The sequence below is a fragment of the Phyllostomus hastatus genome, unplaced genomic scaffold, assembly GCF_019186645.2.
Source record: "Phyllostomus hastatus isolate PE091 unplaced genomic scaffold, TTU_PhHast_1.1 phas_contig_86, whole genome shotgun sequence".
NCBI lineage: Eukaryota > Metazoa > Chordata > Mammalia > Chiroptera > Phyllostomidae > Phyllostomus > Phyllostomus hastatus.
The window spans coordinates 77,237,463-77,255,427 of NW_025333977.1; the positions used below are offsets into that span (position 1 = coordinate 77,237,463).

Consider the following 17,965-nt stretch of genomic DNA (forward strand, 5'->3'; position numbering starts at 1 on the left):
AGAGAATACTACCCAATAGAAAATGAACAAAAGCTAAATTTAAAAATTCAAACTGATTTTAAACATTAAAGATTCTCAATCTTATTCATAGGAAATATACATTAAAGCTACAAGGTTATACACTTTTTATCTACTTCCTCAGCAAGATTAGGGAGATTGATAATTTACTGGGTAGGTAAAGGCCTGAGGAAACATTGATGTGGGAATGTATATTAGTAAAATTTTTATGGAGTGCTATTAGGAGATATCTATTAATAATAAAATGTACATACCTTTTGACCCAGTAATTTATCTTCTGAGATTTATTTAACAGATATAACTGCATCTATATGAAATTGACATATTTAAAGGAATATTCACTATTGTGTGCATGTAAATCCAAAAGAATGGGGAAAATGTAAATATCCATCAATAAGAGAATAGTTAAATAAATTCTGGTATGTCCATGGAATGGCATACAGATAATGAGAGACCTCTACCTGTATGGATCCTGATATGGAATGGTCTTGAAGATCTATTAAGTGGAAGAGCAACAGCATATTTTGGTTGTATTACATCCATATTTATATCTATGTAATGATTTATGTGGTTTTATGTGCAAGCAATTGGCAAAAGCATGCCATCTGAGAGGAGTCATTAAGTGGCTAAGCATGGGGTGCAGACTTTGCACCCTATTCCACTTCACAAGTTCTGAACTTTATACTATGTGCACGTGCATGAAATTAAAAATACACAATCCCACAAATACACATTAAATGTTTATTGTTTTCATCCAAAGTTAGACATTTCTAAACAAACACACAAAAGAACCAGTTATCCAAGAATACCTAAAAACACAATTCTTAACATATGTGTAATGTGTGTTCACATCTTACTTAGACTTGCTCTTTTACTACAACTGAGTAAGGAAATTATCACACATACTATAGTTCAAAGTTTTTTAAGGATTTGTTATTTTCTGCTTTATGAGTATTGGCTGCAGTGGAGAAAGGACAGAACTGTCTTTTTCAACACACGCTTCAGGAGCAGGTAACTCTGCAGTCCCATGTATACTGATTTTGAAAAGCACTGTTTTCCAGTCTTTTAAGTAAAACTAAAATTTAACACTAAATGGCATTTCCATCTTTCTTAGTTGCTCACATGGAAATTACAGAACAAGAAAAAGTTTCTGAAAGAACAGGAAGAGTTAAGGAATAGGACTGGGAAATACACAAATTGTAAATCACTCTGCATTCCCAAAGTGTACAATTTTCTTAGTATTAAACAGGATGAACTTCACAATAACAAGTACAAGGGGAGATATTTTGTAAAGAATCTTCCTTTTTCTTATTAGCATTTCAGAAAAGGGAATGTCTTTTCTGACTGCTAGTTATGAGAAGAACTTTCATTTCTTCTCTAAAGGGAGACTACGTTCTGTATGTGCAGTTCCTCTATTTGAAGTGTTCCCCAAAAGGAGATTATCTTCTTTCAGCAAAGCTTCTAAATAACGGTCAATCTGTTCCAGGTCTCCTCCTGGTCCTCCCTGCCAAAGCAAAGCAACAGTCACAGCAGAGGAAGAAGCTGCAGCATTTATTCCTGTGAGCTCGTGGGCCTCTGAACAGTCTTCTCTATGATTCATGTAACAACACAACCCACCTTGCATTTCAATAATGATTTTAACCTTTTAAAATGTTTTCACATTTAATCTCATTTTATGCTCGCAAGTGGTTAAAGAGTTGGATCATTTTTTCTTCTTCAGAGAAGGTTAATTTATCTTTTATTTTCCTTCTACCTGATTCTTTGTCATATTCCTAATGCCCCTACTCCAGCCTCATCTCATCTTTCTGTGATAAGTGCTCATCTCCTATTTTCAAGATTCATGAAATCTGTAGCTTTATAGGCTAAACAGGTGAGCAGAAAAATTCTGATTTCTCTGTTTCTCCTCTTCCCTCTGCAGCATTTTTCCCCACGATGCTTGGCTTGCTGCCTGCCTCTCTCCCTTATCTCTCTTTTCCCTCAGATCTCGAAGTTAATTTCATGCTCTCCTTCCCTGGGCTTCTTGTATCATAAACAGCTGGACAAACAGTCCTTCTTTACTGACCCAAATCTCACACCCTCAGGCCCAACCATGGCATCAACCCCTCCCCAAATGAGCTGACAGAAAAGAGAATTTTTAGGAAGGACCTTTTAGAAATAATTCCAATTTTATTATTGTTTCCTATAAATGTCTGGCACCATCATCCTAGTTTCTCCATCCCTTATCTGTTAAATAGGATTAAATTGAATATGCTTCCACTTTGTTCCCTATATCCTAGATTTCTTCAGTCCTCTATCGAGGCTGGATTATTTTACATCCCAGCTTTGTGACTAGGAAGGACCCTGTTCCTAAAGACAGATTTCCACAATACTGATCTTCACCTGCATTCCAAATATTCACCGACCCTTAGGAATATGCTGCCTGATCTTTCCTGACACTGACCGCTCTCAGCTGACTGGGTCTAGTCTGATCCTTTGGCCAATGCTCTCTACCTAGCAGACTAAACTCCCACCTAGAACTTCAGGTGGGTCTCTGGCCTCTTCATATGCCCACTGCATCTGTTGTTGGGTCTACCTCTTCTCAAGTTTCTGCTCTATTCCACTGTATTTGCTCTAGCAATCAGAGACAGTAAAAATGGAAATTTTAAGTGGGGGATGAGAGTACATATATTTGGGCAGGAACCCTTTGAGTACCTCTCTAATGATACTAGACAAAGCATTTCATACTCTGTGGGCTAAAGTCCTTCATTTCCTTACCAAACTTTGTGAATAAAACAAATTAAATTAGTATAATGACCCTGACTATTTTGGAGTAGAGGCAGGAGTTTGTCATAAAAAGGAGAACAAATTATTATGGTTTCCTTTTTTTCCTAGCAAAACATAAGTTTGTTATGCTGAGAACCAACACTTTTTATGAATTTTTCTCATAAAGAGTGACATTCAAGTTTTATGACATAGAATTTGATATGATGTAGGTCTCTCTAGTTTTTCTTGTTAGTGAAACAACTATTACCAGTGAATGTTAACCAAATGCCAGGCTTCACACTAGACCTTTTCCACATAAAAATATTTCCCACCCTTTACAGCCACAAGAACCAAAAGGAGCTCCACTCACATCCTACTTTTACAGCAATACATAAACTTGAATGATAGGCTTATATACTATTGTTGATAGAAGCACAAGTATAATTAGCACCATTGGAAAACAGCATTAATTGTCCTTTTATATTTTAATAATGAAACATTTTAACTGTTGCCTAGACCACCCAAGGAGAGGAAAGGTCATTTCTTTTGGCCATATATCTCAATTAAACAAAAATACTTTCTGCTTTTTATTTTGTAGTCAATATAAGAGAACTCCCAGAGAAACCAAAATATGTATTTCTTTGAAGGAGAAATAGACTATCAACTTGAATGCTCACAAGCCAGGGCTAAAACCAGGGCAGTATGGCTTCAAAGTCCGTATTTCTCCCCAAACCCCTTCATGGCCAGGACACGCCTCCAGCCCTCCAGTCAGGGCTCTCGGGTGGTCGGGGAGAGACTCAGCTCCTGGCCTCTCACCCTGCATGGCCCAGGGAGGCTCTGTCTTTGTCCCAGATTTACTCTGAGGAAAATGCTGTGTGCTTCCTAGGCTCACTGGTGATTTCTCAATTTATTTCTAGCATTTACAGAAAGATTTTTCAGTCTTAACTATATGTGTTTTAATTTTTTATGTATTTTACCTAACATTTCTATGTGCTATGGTAGATGAGCTTTTCCTCACTAGCTCAATCTGAGAGAAGCCGAATTCTTTATGCATTAAAATATACAAATAAGATGGACAATAATCCATATTTACTTGATATTCCCTGACCTATCCAATCTATCCTCTAAGATTAGAAGAGTCCATTTTTATTTATATATTAGGGTAAAAATAAATTAACATAGTTTGCGATCTGAAAAAACTGGAAACATACTACTGAGGAGACTTGAGAGTAATCACTATACCAACAGTATACAAGCAAAGATTCCGATTTTGTGAAGAATAATAGACCTTTAAAAAAGGTCCTAGCATATACTTTCCAAGTTCATTTATTTATAGTTTCAATACCCTCACAGGGAGAGTAAAGGCTAGGCTAATGACTTGTCCGAGGTCAGTAAACAGATGACGATGTTAGAAGCTGGCCGAGTGCTCTTCCCACAACGTATACCCCTACTGCTCAACTAAAACCTCATCACTCACCAGCTGGAATTTCTGCAGCACTGCTGCCAGTTTCACACGAAGCTTGTTCAGTTTATCTTCAGTAACTTTTCTTTTTTGCTCACATTGCACCAGAGTTACTTCATTAATCACTCCTCTCCTATTAGCATCATAGATAATAGACTGCATTTTTCTCTTCAGTTTCTCTTCATACTGGGCCATATAAACATTCTGGATCTGGAAATGTTTTTTAAAACAGTCTTAATATATTTTTGAGTTTTACTTTTCCCCCTAATACGAGAAAGCAATTTCATATTTCAATTATGCATATATATACCTAGTGTCAATTCCATATGTATATGTCATCACATGTTCCATAAATATTGTTTGTCCTTAAGAACATACACTCTAATAGGAGAGGAAAAGAAAGAAAGAACAATGTACAATAGTCCAGATTCTGTAATACAAGGATGAGAAAGGCACACCAATGTATTCCCTTGTTTTAGAATGAAGACGGAACCCATTAATGGTTGAATTTGTTCTCCCACCAGTGATATCAGATTGTTCAAGACACCAAGGGGGAGGACCCTGTAGCCCTCTCTCCACAGAACCAGAAACTCACACACAATGACAGAATGGCCAGCCACCGGGACTTTTATGGCAGATAATGTTGTGTTATTTATAACTCAAGTCTGTGGCATTTGGAAAGTACAGAAGCTACAGTAAGGGGGATTCCTGTTCTGTCACTCCCTTTGGGTTCCTTTTCCTGATGTAAAGACTACAGTTATATATGAGCACATCCAACCCTTGCTAATTCAAGGGATCTTGGTAGTTTTCCAAAAGCCCATGCTGTGTTTGAGGCACTCACAGAAGAAATAGATAATGGAGAGGCCAAATGTTTCAACTTCAAAATGACATTAATTTCTTGCATCAACATTTTGAGAGGGCCAAGGGATAGTCAGAGAAAAGAGATTCACGTCAAATCTTGCTTTGATAATCATTTAAATGGCTCTATAATGAGATTTCTGTGCTCTAACATGATTGGGTTGCCAGGAAAATTGTAAGGTAGCTTTGTTTGTCTTCTAGGACTGCTCTCCCTGCCTTGCCCCTCCTCTACCACACTCCCTAATACGTGCGGGCCCTTCCTAGACACTGTCCACATGGTCCCCTTTGTACTCACTGACCTCATTGTGAATTTGCCATCTTTCTATAAAATCTTTTAAACAAACAAAAATCCCTAAATACATTAACTTCTTTTTAATAGACATTCACTGTCTCCTAAATTCAAGAAATTGAATTTAACTATAGGTGATACAAAGATATGTAAGGTTCAGTCTTTACCCTGAAAAAATTTAAAGACTACAGTGAGAGATAATCAAGTAACAGATATTATATCTTATGTGAGAAAGTGCAATTGTACCCCCAGGTAAGACACACGTCTGAATTCTCCATTAAATTAAGAGAATTAAAATCTTTACTTAAAATAGTTACCTTAGATCTATGCCAGTAAGTTATCCCCAATTATTCTTTTGTTTTGTGAGCTATTAACTGAAAGTATTTGGGAGTAGGGATACAAATACCACTCCAGAGTGGCAAACTCTGGTCCTAAAGGCGTGCCCCCCCACACATGCACACATAACACACACACACAAAGTAGTCTGTTCAAGGTGAGATTTACTTGTGAGGTTTATAGATTGCCATATAAATACATTTTAGAGTGTTTAACTTCCTGGAAACTTGTGTGACGCATCAGGAATTAGACCTGAAAGCCTTGATCTAACACTACCTATTTTTACCTTATTTCCTGAGTTCCAGGCCTCATTTTTCCAGGAATACCAAGCTCATTCTTGCCTCTGGCCCTCTACACCTGCTATGTCTCTTTGTTTCTTAAGTTTGACCCCAGATTTAGAGAAGGCTGACTCTTTGCCTCAGGTCTGTATTGAAACATGCTCAAATATTCTGTGCTCACCTAGAATAGCCTCCCCTTCCCTAACACACACCATCACTCTCTATCCCCAGCCCTGCAGTTATTTTATGGCACACCACACTATATATTTATTTATTTCTGCATTTAGCATCTATCATTATGTGACACTGCATTATGTTTTATTTATGTTTTTATCTCTTTCTTTTTTACATTCCTTCAATGTAAAAAAAAAAAAGGTTTGGTTCATGTCTGTATTTCCAAAGCCTGCCACACAGTGAGTCCTGAGTAGTGGGGAGTTAGGAGGGCCAGTGTGTAGCATTCACAACACAGTAAGTGGATTTCAGACACAGGGGCTAATCCTGCCTTGAAATCCTCATTCTAAGATCGTGGAGGGGAATCTACTTTTGATCATCCTCAATTCAACCTACAAGAAGCTGATGATTTACAACTAAGGCAACAACCACCTCCTCCAGGAAGCTTCACAGATGCTTCCTATGGAGGCTTCAGTCCAATGCAGAGAGTGACATTTCCTTGGGTTGCAGGTGGAGGAAAGTAAATAATTCAATTCAGATGGAATAATGGCACAGTCAGATAGTTCAGATGTCACCCATTTACACTTCTTAGTTTTCAGAACTCTAGAATTTTACAACTTCTGCCATCCTGAACAATAGCCACAAAATCTTTTTTTATATAAGCAAAACAATAACACAAACCAAAAGAAATAAAATTTAAGAGAAATAAAATATTAAAACAACATTATTTAGAAAACAAAAGTAATGCTCATCAGCAACAAAAAGGAACACACTATTGACACACGAATGGCTCTAAAGGGCATTATGCTGAGAGAATAAAGCCAATCACAAAGTGACACATACTGTATGATTCTATTGCTGTAACATCTCTAAAATGACAAAATTATAGACATGGGGAACAGATAAATGGTTACCAAGAGTCTGTACATGGGAGGTAGGACTATAAAGGAAGATCTCTGTGGTAATTGGAGCTCTGGATCCTGATTTTAGTAGTGGTTACACAAATCTGTACCTATGATAAAATGAGACACATATTTTACCAATGTCCTGTTTTGATATTATATTGTAGTTATATAATGTAGGACATAAGCTTTGGGGGAAGGGTACTTGAGATTTCTAATATTTTGTAAATTTCTGTGTATCTATAATTACTTCAAAATAAAAAGTTCAAAAGACAACATTGATAATATGGTGTGACATTAAGAATGTTTACAAAGCCCTGGCTGGTGTAGCTCAGTGGACTGAGTGCAGACCTGCAGACCAAAGGGTTGTTGGTTCGATTCCCAGTAAGGGCACATTCCTGGGATGCAGGGCAGGTCCCCAGTAGGGGGCATGTGAGAAGCAACCACACATTGATGCTTCTTTCCCTCTTTTTTCTTCCCTTCCTCTCTCTCTAAAAATAAATAAATAAATAATCTAAAAAAAGTTTATATAGCACATTACATTAAACGTCATATTTAGTCTCTCAAAGTTCACTGTCTTGTAACCAGCAAACTTTATTTCCTTCAAATACCACCAGCCTGTTTCTGATTTATTCTTTTGCCTTTCTCAGGCTAACATCTCCAGGAGGTTTCCGTAAAATATAGCAATTTTCACAACCTTTAAAGCTCAATATAAAGGGACTTCTAGTTGTATTAACATTTTAATGAAGGTAAGTAGAGATTTATAACAAAATGAGAAGCTTAGTTCTGCTGGATAAACTTACCCTTGTAAAGGTATTTTAGGCAGATCAAAAGTCTAAAACTACAGTAATTCAGAACAGAATTAGAATTTGAAAGAAAGGATATTCAACTGAGATTTCAATTTTCTGCCTTGAATTTAAAAAGTCAGAGCTCTGGAGTTCCAAAACCCTAACAAATATGCATATGCATAAAGCAAGATTTTGTACCTTGCTTACAAGGATATGCATGTGAATGTTTATGTGGGCAGGCTCTAGAGAGGACACAATGAATTTTGATTCAACACACAAAGAATAAGATCCAGATGCATTCAAAGTTCTTGATCGAATGCCACCAAGATACAGAGTTTGGTGAGAGAGGAGTGTTAACTTCAAAGATTTTATAATCTTGTTAGGAAAAAAATAAAATATCAGAAACTACTACAACACAAAACAGAAAATCGAATGCTAAAATCAAGTTTTAAGGCTCCCCCAGAGTACAGAAAGTCAGGATTAATTTCCCTTGGAGAGACTGAGTAAGACCTGGGGAGAAGGCAGCACTGAGCAGGTTCTACACAGGGTGTGGAGGGGAAGGACTTCAAGAGGCCACCTGTAGACCAGGAGAGTAGATAAGAATATTCTGGGACAGCATCATGAAAGGCTCAGCGGCAAGCTAGTCTAGTACATTGGAGCAATTCCAATTTGGATGGACCAGGCAGCTTGTGAGATGGAAAAATAAAAGATGGTGGTTCAGCTGAGGCTGTGCAGGACCACCAGTGCTGTCATGACCCAATGACAGCTGTGGCAGTAGTTATGGAAACCACTGATGTGGTCAAGATGAGGTGACCGAACAAGTCTGTGAGTTATCCAGGGTCTTTCTGTGCTTGGATGTGGTTCTCTTCATTAAAAGTACTCACCTTCAAGCAAGTTACATAAATTTGTCTACATGGAATTGAAGAAAAGATCTGAATAGATTTTATAACTACCACCTAAAGCTAACAGGTATTAATAAAGTCTTTAAGACCAAACAGTTTCATGTGAGGGAAGTCATGATTCCAACTCTTCTGTGTTTTGCTTGCAACATCTCAGTTTCAAGAGGAACTCCTGGTCTCCTGACTATTTCTTTTACTTTGATTCTTTGAATCTCACTTGCCCTGAACATTAAAGGGGTTCTATTCATCATCTATGCTAATACATTTCACCTTGAAGAAACATTTTTCTTATTCAATCTGGTCTCCAAGACCCAACAAGTTGGCTCTTTTACTGATAGTGTAAACACTAAAAAATTATCACTTAGAAACAGACATTAAGGATATATATATAAAAGCTTGGGTAAAATGAAATGTACCACAGCCTAAATATTAGCACATATCTAACTTTTACAGTGTAGCTACTTAAATCAGAGTTCCCTAACCAGTAGATGAAGATCTGTGCAAAGATCCAGAAGCCTTACTGGTAATTCTACAAGCTGGCTGCCACAGACTTACAATTAGAATATTTCTTGATGGGACACTAAACAACCCACCTACCACATGCACACACACCTTTCCAAAATTTCACTGGCAGCATCTCCCCCATATACATCTCATTATGAAGTGTCAGGGTGTCTAGTGAATGAACAATAATTATCTTACACCAACAGGCTGTGAAGATGTAGTTTACCTATTGCAAGTAATACATGCAAACTCTATCACAAAGCTGGAATATTACCATCAAGATAAGAATAAAATGAAAGAAAGTGGTACAGTAAAAAAAGGTTTGAAGTGGGACAAATCTGGGTTCCAACACTAAATCTACTACTTGCATTGTGACATTGGAATATTATCTTTCTGACTCTCCATTTCCTCATTACAAACATGTAGATGGTGGCACCCACCCCTCAAAGTTGTAAGAGTTAAATGAGGTAACAGATATAAGATATAAGAGGCTGTTTACAAGGCCTAGCTCAGTGTCTGGCTCTAGTAGCTCTTGACCAATCAGTTTTACGATCACTGATGATAATACTATTAGTGCTAAAATAGGGTCAAAAATATATCGAAAGAAAACTTAGTTTTTTATTCTACTCTACTTTGGAAATGTTGACAAGTCTTCAAGCTGAAAATGTTCAATCACTGCTTTCAACAGAACATTATTTAGAAAATATGCTGCTTTTCAGCTGAATAACAATAAACTAAGACCTACAAGATGCCTTCATCTGCGCATATCCCAGTCCAGTAGGCACTCAACCAGAAACATCAGAGGCAAATGCATCAACTGGGGTATTCAATTTAGGAACACCCTAAAATTCAAAAACAGTCTTTCTAAGAAGAAATCTGGTTTAGGTTCTAATTTTCCTTTCAAGTTTGCCTAGCTACATGTCTTTGGGAACTTACTTCAGAATTCCATTTCCTTTATAAAACCAGATTATTCAATATACTCTATTTCTCACTACAGATATGAGGCAATGCTTTTGCTTATAGTTGTGCTTTGCACAACTCCTGGAGGTACCATTCACTTCTTAGTCTTCATAAATTTGCATGTTGCTATGATAGTTTTCCAGAAGATGGCTATACGCATTGTTTTTAAAAAAATTTTAACAGTAAAATTGAAGTCTAATTGACTTAATTAAGCAATTCATTAATTGAAAAGCATCCCATTTAGCAACAAGAAGGGTTTGCCAAGGGGCAGTACAAAATGGAAGGCTTTTATAGAAAGAAGGGTGGCACAAGGGAGCTGTTAACATAAGGAAGGATTATTTTCAGACCAGGACATCTTCTGTGGGGGGGCAAACAAGGGTTTTTAATTATTCAGATTGCCTCTTCTTTCTATGGAGGATGGGGAACACCCATATGACAGATTGCCTCAGTAGTGTTAACCCGAAAATTCTGGAATGGTTGATTAAAAATGTATTTCTAGGAAGAGGTTAAAAACAGTAATTAGGTCAGGTATTAAATTTAGGTTTGGCATCATGGGCTTTAACAGAAGTGATGCTATTTTAACCAACTATAGAAATGATCCCTGAAAGTATAGTCTTATGAGTGATGCTATGTGGAGCCTGTGGTTTTCTCTTTAACAGTATAAGCACATGGAAGAAGATGCTAGTATATGTGCTAAGGATGGAGCTGGTGTACCTCTTTGAGCAAACACAAGTGTCAGTGAAGAGCTAACATCTCAGTATTAATCTGGTATTAAGAAAAGTTCTAGACTGCTGTGGCCTCTATAATGAATATCTGTGAACCTCTGTCTGTCCTGGCTCCAACACTAATTCCCTATGTCAGCTTGGAGATTAGTGCTGGAGTTCACATCTTAGATTCTCAGTTCCCCTGAGTGTGATTTAGGGACTTGAAGACGTGATTTTTTCTGACATTTCTCTAGTAGAACTGAAAGACTCTATGGACTCTATTCCCTGCCCCCAGAAAATCTTTAGGAACTAGGTACACACTATTACTTAAGACTATAAAAATCATCATCCCTGGCTGGATAGCTCAGCTGGTTACAGCATCATCCCAATATGCCAAGGTTGTGGGCTTGATCCCCAGTCAAGGCACATACAAGAATCAACCAATGAATATGTAAATAAGTGGAACAACAAATTGATATTTCTCCCCCCTTGTCCCCCTTCCTCTCTCTCTGAAATCAATAAATTTAAAAGAAGAAAGGAAAATTTTTAAAAAATTAAAACATCTACTGAGAGAAAGAGAGAGAGGTTGTAATGAAATACACCAAAATAGTAATAGCAGTGATCTTAGAATGGTTTGGGACTATGGACAATTTTTTTCTTTAACTTTTCTGTTAGCATTAATTATTTTTATAACTACTTTTATAATGGGAAAATCTTAAACTTTAAAAACTGTTGATAGGACGCTAAACAAACAAACATACAATCAAACAAAAAGCCCTGGGAAATATGAACTTGTACAGAATACAACAAGTAGTTTCACTGTTTCATTGTAACATTGATAAGATGCCACAGGAACCTAACTCTTGTTCATATCAACAGCCTGTGATAAAACTGGTTTGTTATACAGGGTTTCACTTAAAGTCACAGAATCTTCTGATGATGTTAAGAGAGGACTTAACTGTAATCAAAATTTTAATCTACAAACAATTTCTGGTTTCGTCCAGTGTCTCAGTAATTCAGTGAATCTATTTCTTAAAGATTCAGAATGTCATGTTTCCACTACAAATAGTAGTCCTACTCCTAGTGTTTCATAAGCTTTATGCTGTGAGAACATTTACATTTTCAAAGTCAAAAGGATGTTTCTTTGTGACATCTGATATGTTACAATAATGTAAGTCTTGATAAGTGAATGCAAATTTGATTTCCTTCCAAACACAACATTTAGAAATGTGTAGTATTTCTCCTTTGGAATACAGGATCATTTAGAACATAAATTATTAGGTTGAAAGGAAGCTTACCTGTTTGAAACACATTTTCAGCTTTCTGTTTGTCTGCTCTGGGCATTGCTCCAGCTGTTTTCGTAAATTATAATAAAACAGGATATTAACTTTTAGAGGATCAGCTATCTACAAGACTTATAACATGCAATATCTAGTATAAAAGAAACATCAAAGCTTAGAACTGGCTTTGGTTAATATTGATACAGGGGGTCTTTTAAGCCTCGGTCTAATTAAGTTAATTCACTAGGGTATATCTCACCTAATTCCAAAAGATGATTAAAGCAGTTCACATAATTAACACAGCATGGTTAAAAAATTGCAAATAACAAAGCTAAAGTGAAGGAAAAGTAAATGATAAATAATAAATACTCAAAGTGATGTCAAGAAGGTAGGTGGGGTCTGGATTTCTTGGTCGGGATCTCCACAGAAATAGACTGACGAGGCACGGGCAGAGGAATGGGGTCTGAAGCCAGAGACTAGCTGAGGTCACCTGGAAACACCATTTAATAGACAGACGAAGGTGTTCCAGAAAATGAGTCCTCACGCATGTCCACATTTAGACACTAAACAGAGAAGGAGCTGCCCTCAAAGACAGGAGGGAAACAAGAAAATGAGAAGAGTGCTGTTGTGGAAGCTACACAAGAAAGTGCTAAAAAAAAGTAGCAAGTGGTCAACTGGGCTGAAGGCTTCTGAGAGGTCAGTTAAGGTCACTGACCACTGCATTTGTCAGCACAGTGGTCACCGGTGGCCTCACAAGACAATCGCATGAAGCAGTGGAGTCAGAAGCCTGACGGGGGATGGTGAGGCCAGAGTACAGGGTGGAGAAGCAGAAACAATGGCTGTAGGTTAGAAAACTAAGGACTTCACCCAGGATCATATTAAGGCATATGGCACTTTGGATCAATTAATAATTTGGTGCTCTTTGCACTGATAGTCTTTCCATGTGCATCCATCCTTTCCACAAGCAGCACTGATCACAGGGGTGAGAAGGAGCCCTTCCACCGGCCACACCGCACAGCTCTTCTCCACTCCCATGAGTGGCTCTGGTGGCCACAGGCCTGCACACCCCACTCAGCTTCACTGCAGCCTGAGACAACCTGGCAGCTTGGGGACATCAACTGTGGGAGGGTGTGAGGCTCACCCTGCACACCTCAGGTTGCTGATCAAAGTTTTCCTTCCCTTCATATATGGTACTGTCCCTGGAAATAGATTTGATAAATTCAATTGTCTTCATCTTTCCGTATGATGTCTTAGTGATTCTAATAAGACTAGTGCTCTGAGCACCTAATGTGGCTGACCCACCCCATCCTCTCCTCAGCTCTTCATAAAAGGCGGCAGAGGAAGTGTGTCTAAGAGATAGAAACTGCATTTTTGGTGCAAGGAAGGAAAGTCAGGAACTACGCCCCCTTCTTTTGATCTCTGCAACCAACAGTTCTCAGTCTGTAAGATCTTCCCGAAGCTTATTTAACCCTTGGCCACATTGGTTTTAATTATGAGTCGTCTATTAGGTGTAAGGATCCTTATCTTCATTCACTTAGTTCCTCTAACTGGTAACACTTGACATTTTTGTTCACCAAAGATTAAATTCAGGCGCTTGTGTCATTCCCTCTGAGTTCCACAAAAGCTAGCTTACCTCCAAACTTGCTACAAATTCCTCCACAGATGAGCAGCCAAATTCTGATGGTGGCTGATACTCTGGAAAGAAATACAGAATAATCTCCCTGGGAATAAAAGCACAGCAGACATGGGAATATATTATTTGTGTTAATATTTACAGTTTTAAGGAGATTCGATCTGAACAGTTAAAATCCTCAGCATTGCATGATATCAAATATAACACACATATGCACTCATGCATACACTGTGCAGAATATTTGCCTCGGTAGTGAGAAGATGAGTGGTTGGGGGCAGAGTGATAAAGGGCCTGTGGGAATCTGAGATGAGCAGCAGGCAGATGGCATAGAAAGAAAAGCTGCATCTGGATTCCCTGGGAGAGGGGACCTGTGGTCAGTCTTATGGCTGGTTTGGTGGGACAGAGGGGTGAGAGGTCTTTTACACAAACCACTCCTCTCTCCCACTAAATCCAGCCTCCCTTCCTCCAATACAGGGCTGAATCCTCTTCTGAGCATTGGTCCTTTTCATGGTACGTATAAATTCTTTTGGGTTTAGAGCTTCAGAGCGATGTTCTAAGGAAGTACTTCTAGAAAAACATGGTAATTGAGGATGAGAATGCGGCACCATAAGTACTGAGAGAGGGGATCCTAGCTCACATTTGGGGAGCCCCGAAGAAGAGGATCTAGCCAGCAGTGAGGAGCAGGGGGTGGAGGCATGTGCAGGATGTATTCTAGACCAACTGCACCACATGTTGGGGAACTGAGTGTTTTGCAAAGGTCCTGCACTCCTGGTCAGGTTCAACCACTTTTTATAACATGCTAAAAGTGTGCTAAGCATCGCTACCTGCTTCATACTTCATACATACAATTTCATGTAATTTTTATGGAAACTGACTGAGAAGTTAACCCTATCATGAATCTCTCTGGTTTCCCTGTAATTAAGGACACCATCCCCATCAGGCTCAGGCAGGTTGGCTGTGCTCTCCTTCCCAGTATTCAGCCTTTCCCTCCCTCCTCCACAGAGCTGCTGAGAAACGGCTTTTCCCTGGGGGATTCTGTCCCATAGGACTGACTAGAAAAGCAGACAGGTTATCCAGCTCCCAGGGCGTCCTGGCACAATCACACAGACCTTTTTCTTTCTCTGTTCCCAAAAAATGAGATCAGGAAAACTGTTACATGCTGTTAAAAAAAAACAAACTCTAAGATACCAAAAACCACAAGTGAAGAAGAAATCTCTTCTCTGGTGAAATGTGAGAAAACATACTGCTACTGCTTAAGGCAAAAGAGAAAACTGGTATATGAGGAACTCGTTTTGTTCCGGTTAAAGCTTTGTATTTTGTACAATTCCTTTTCCACTGAATATTCCAATAACACAATCAGCACAAAATTTCAAGCTGGCATAGAAAAGAGCTGATTATGAATATATTCAGCTTTCAGAGTGTTCGGTTGATAATAGTACAATGATTTCAGGCAGTAAAGATTCTGCATGTCCATTAGGGAGTGGCTTCAGGGAAATTTTCTATTGATGCCTAATTATAGAAGTGGATCCACTTTAAAGTTTTAGTACACTGAACCAGGTTACCTCCTTTCTGATCACATGTAACTCGTTATAAACTTAATAGTAATGATACACTTAGGTACAGAACAAAAATTAGCCAAGTGAAAAAAAAAGAAAATGATGATACATAGTGGCACACCCACACTCTGCTGTAACACAGACAGGTCTCTGCAGGCCTCATGGTGTGGACACCCACACACACTTTCATATGTATACATATGTGTATGCATTGTAAGTGTATGTGTGAGAGTGGGTATGTATATCTACATATGTGCATATATACACAATGGTTAAGAGCATGAGATTCCAAATCAGGGACCCAGAGGTTAAATAAACCCAGCCCTGTCCTTAGTGGCTGTATAATCTTCTTTGAGACTTTCAGTATATTACTGCTTCTCTAAGATTCTGTTTCCTTATCCATTAAAAAAATGTTAAAAATAATACCAGTCACAAGTCCTGGAAATAAAGAGGAAATACATACAAAGCATTTACATGAAAGTCTAAAATATAGCAATGGTTTGAAAGTTATAGCTCTTAATTACCAGGAAGGGTTGTCACAATCACTGCACATGTAATCATGTCCATACATTTTTAATAATATGCACACACTTATTCAGATATACATAGGCACATACATTTTATTGAATACTACAATGTCTCAGTGACCCACTGCCATGCCTGAATCTTAGAACTCATAACTAAAAAAACAGGATTCAAATTTACGGCTACCCAATTCAAAGGTGAGAAACTTACATATTACTTCTGATCAAATACTGACAGAAAGTAAGAAACTGGTTGGAGAATCCCATTCTTTAGGGTCTATACCACAGGCCAATGATTATCAACTGGTATGCCTCAAGAATATTCACAACATGTGCCCTGGCAGGTGCCCTGGCTCAGATGGTTGGAGCGTCAACCTGCTGGGAGGAGCCAGCCCAGCCCTGCTGTCTGACAGTCACAGAGGGAGCTGCGTGTCCACACAGCAGACACGGCGGGGGAAAGTACCTGGCACTCCTCTGCTTAATCATTGTATTACTACCTGTGCTTAGGGTCCATGTGATTTACCATGGGACCGGGACAGACGGAAATTCCACAGAAAAAGTACAGTTCTTCGGAAGTAAGCAAGAAAATGACAGCTCATTGGAAAGTGACTCCCCACCAGAGTGTCCTCCTAAGTGGGTTAGGAAGTTCCAAGAATGGGAATGGAAGAGACTCCTAGGATTACTCCCTACTAAAGCCCCTATACCCACCCTTATTACACAGTTTCTTAGAACCAGGGCTCCAGGAACAAGAAATAGATTCAAAAAACACATTTGGTCAGAATTATACCAGTATCCATGGTCTGTTTTCCCTCTAACTCCTAGGCCCACTGATCCCCTTTTACCCTATACCAGAATCTATCATAAAGGGACACAATGGGTAAACATAAATGGATATTGGAAAGATTATTATACACTCCCCTTCTATGAGGCATTTAAGTGATCAGGGTCCCCATGGTGTTCATTGCCAAAAAAAGTCAGACATCAAAGATGGAAACAAATAATAGAAATGTATCAACACCAAGGTAGATGGCAGGCAGCTGAATGGACTGAGCAACACAAAGATTATTACTTAAATAGAAAGACAGACAGGGCTCTGGCGCTGAAGTGAGAAGTGAGAGATAGGTACTAACCACATTGACCACAAAAGCCTTCCCCATGGCCTTTACCAATAAGCCAAAACAACCCTGTGCCCATCTACGTGCCCAGCTTGCGGCTTTAGAATATATAGATTAAGATTAAGTTAAGCTTTAAGAAATTAAGGTGATATAAGTGGTAAAATGTGTTACTGATTAATTGCAAAGATTAGGAGCTAAAAGCTTGCACAATAATATGCAGTTATAATGGACAGCTGTTTCTTATTATGTCTGTCATATTTTCTGTGGAACACTGACAAAACAGATATGCCCTGAGAACCTCATTTTGATTGCTTTTACATATGCCACATGTACACACACAACTGTATAAAAATAAAGAACTGAAGAGCCCAGCAGAGATGCCAGGCTGTTGAGCTTGAAACTGCACCTCTCGTGTCATTTCTGCGCCAACACCGTCCCTCCACTGGGAATCCCTGGACCTGCTGGAGCAGGACTCTGGCATCAACCAAAGGTTGCTAGCTCGATTCCCAGTCAGGGCACATACCTAGGTTGCAGGTTCCATTCCTGAAGTCCTCAGACAGGGTGCATGTGAGAGGCAACCAATCAATGTTCCTTTCTCTCCCTTCCTTTCTCTATAAAAGCAATGAAAAAAATGTCCTCTCATAAGGAATATACATCTATGTATATGTATATTTTTTCTGAAAAATCATGCAATACCTGACTAGTCTGGGGCATTGACCTTTTTTTCCTTAGATTGTCAGAAAACAAAATGACAATGGCCAACACAACAATACAGTTGTCCCTCGCTATGTTGCAGTTCACTGATTGCAGCTTCACTGTATTGCAGGTTTTAAAAAACTGGTGAGTATCCATATAGAATTTTATATGTTGTTAAAATTACGTAGGTTTCAGAGTATAGAAAGTGTTTAAGAGCACATGAGTGTTTGTAAGAGTGTGGAAAAAGTTA

General features: G+C 38.5%; 1 protein-coding gene across 1 annotated transcript in view; it reads right to left on the reverse strand.

The window, feature by feature from the left end:
- Positions 1–1,384: 1,384 nt before the first annotated feature.
- MORC1 (MORC family CW-type zinc finger 1) overlaps positions 1,385–17,965 on the reverse strand; it is a 172,302-nt gene continuing 155,721 nt past the window's right edge. The window contains exons 24-27 of the mRNA XM_045851829.1: positions 13,825–13,912; positions 12,210–12,263; positions 4,238–4,432; positions 1,385–1,522 (exon numbers count right to left, since the gene is read on the reverse strand). Of these exons, the coding sequence (XP_045707785.1) occupies positions 1,385–1,522; positions 4,238–4,432; positions 12,210–12,263; positions 13,825–13,912 (475 nt within the window). The remainder of the gene's footprint in view (positions 1,523–4,237; positions 4,433–12,209; positions 12,264–13,824; positions 13,913–17,965) is intronic.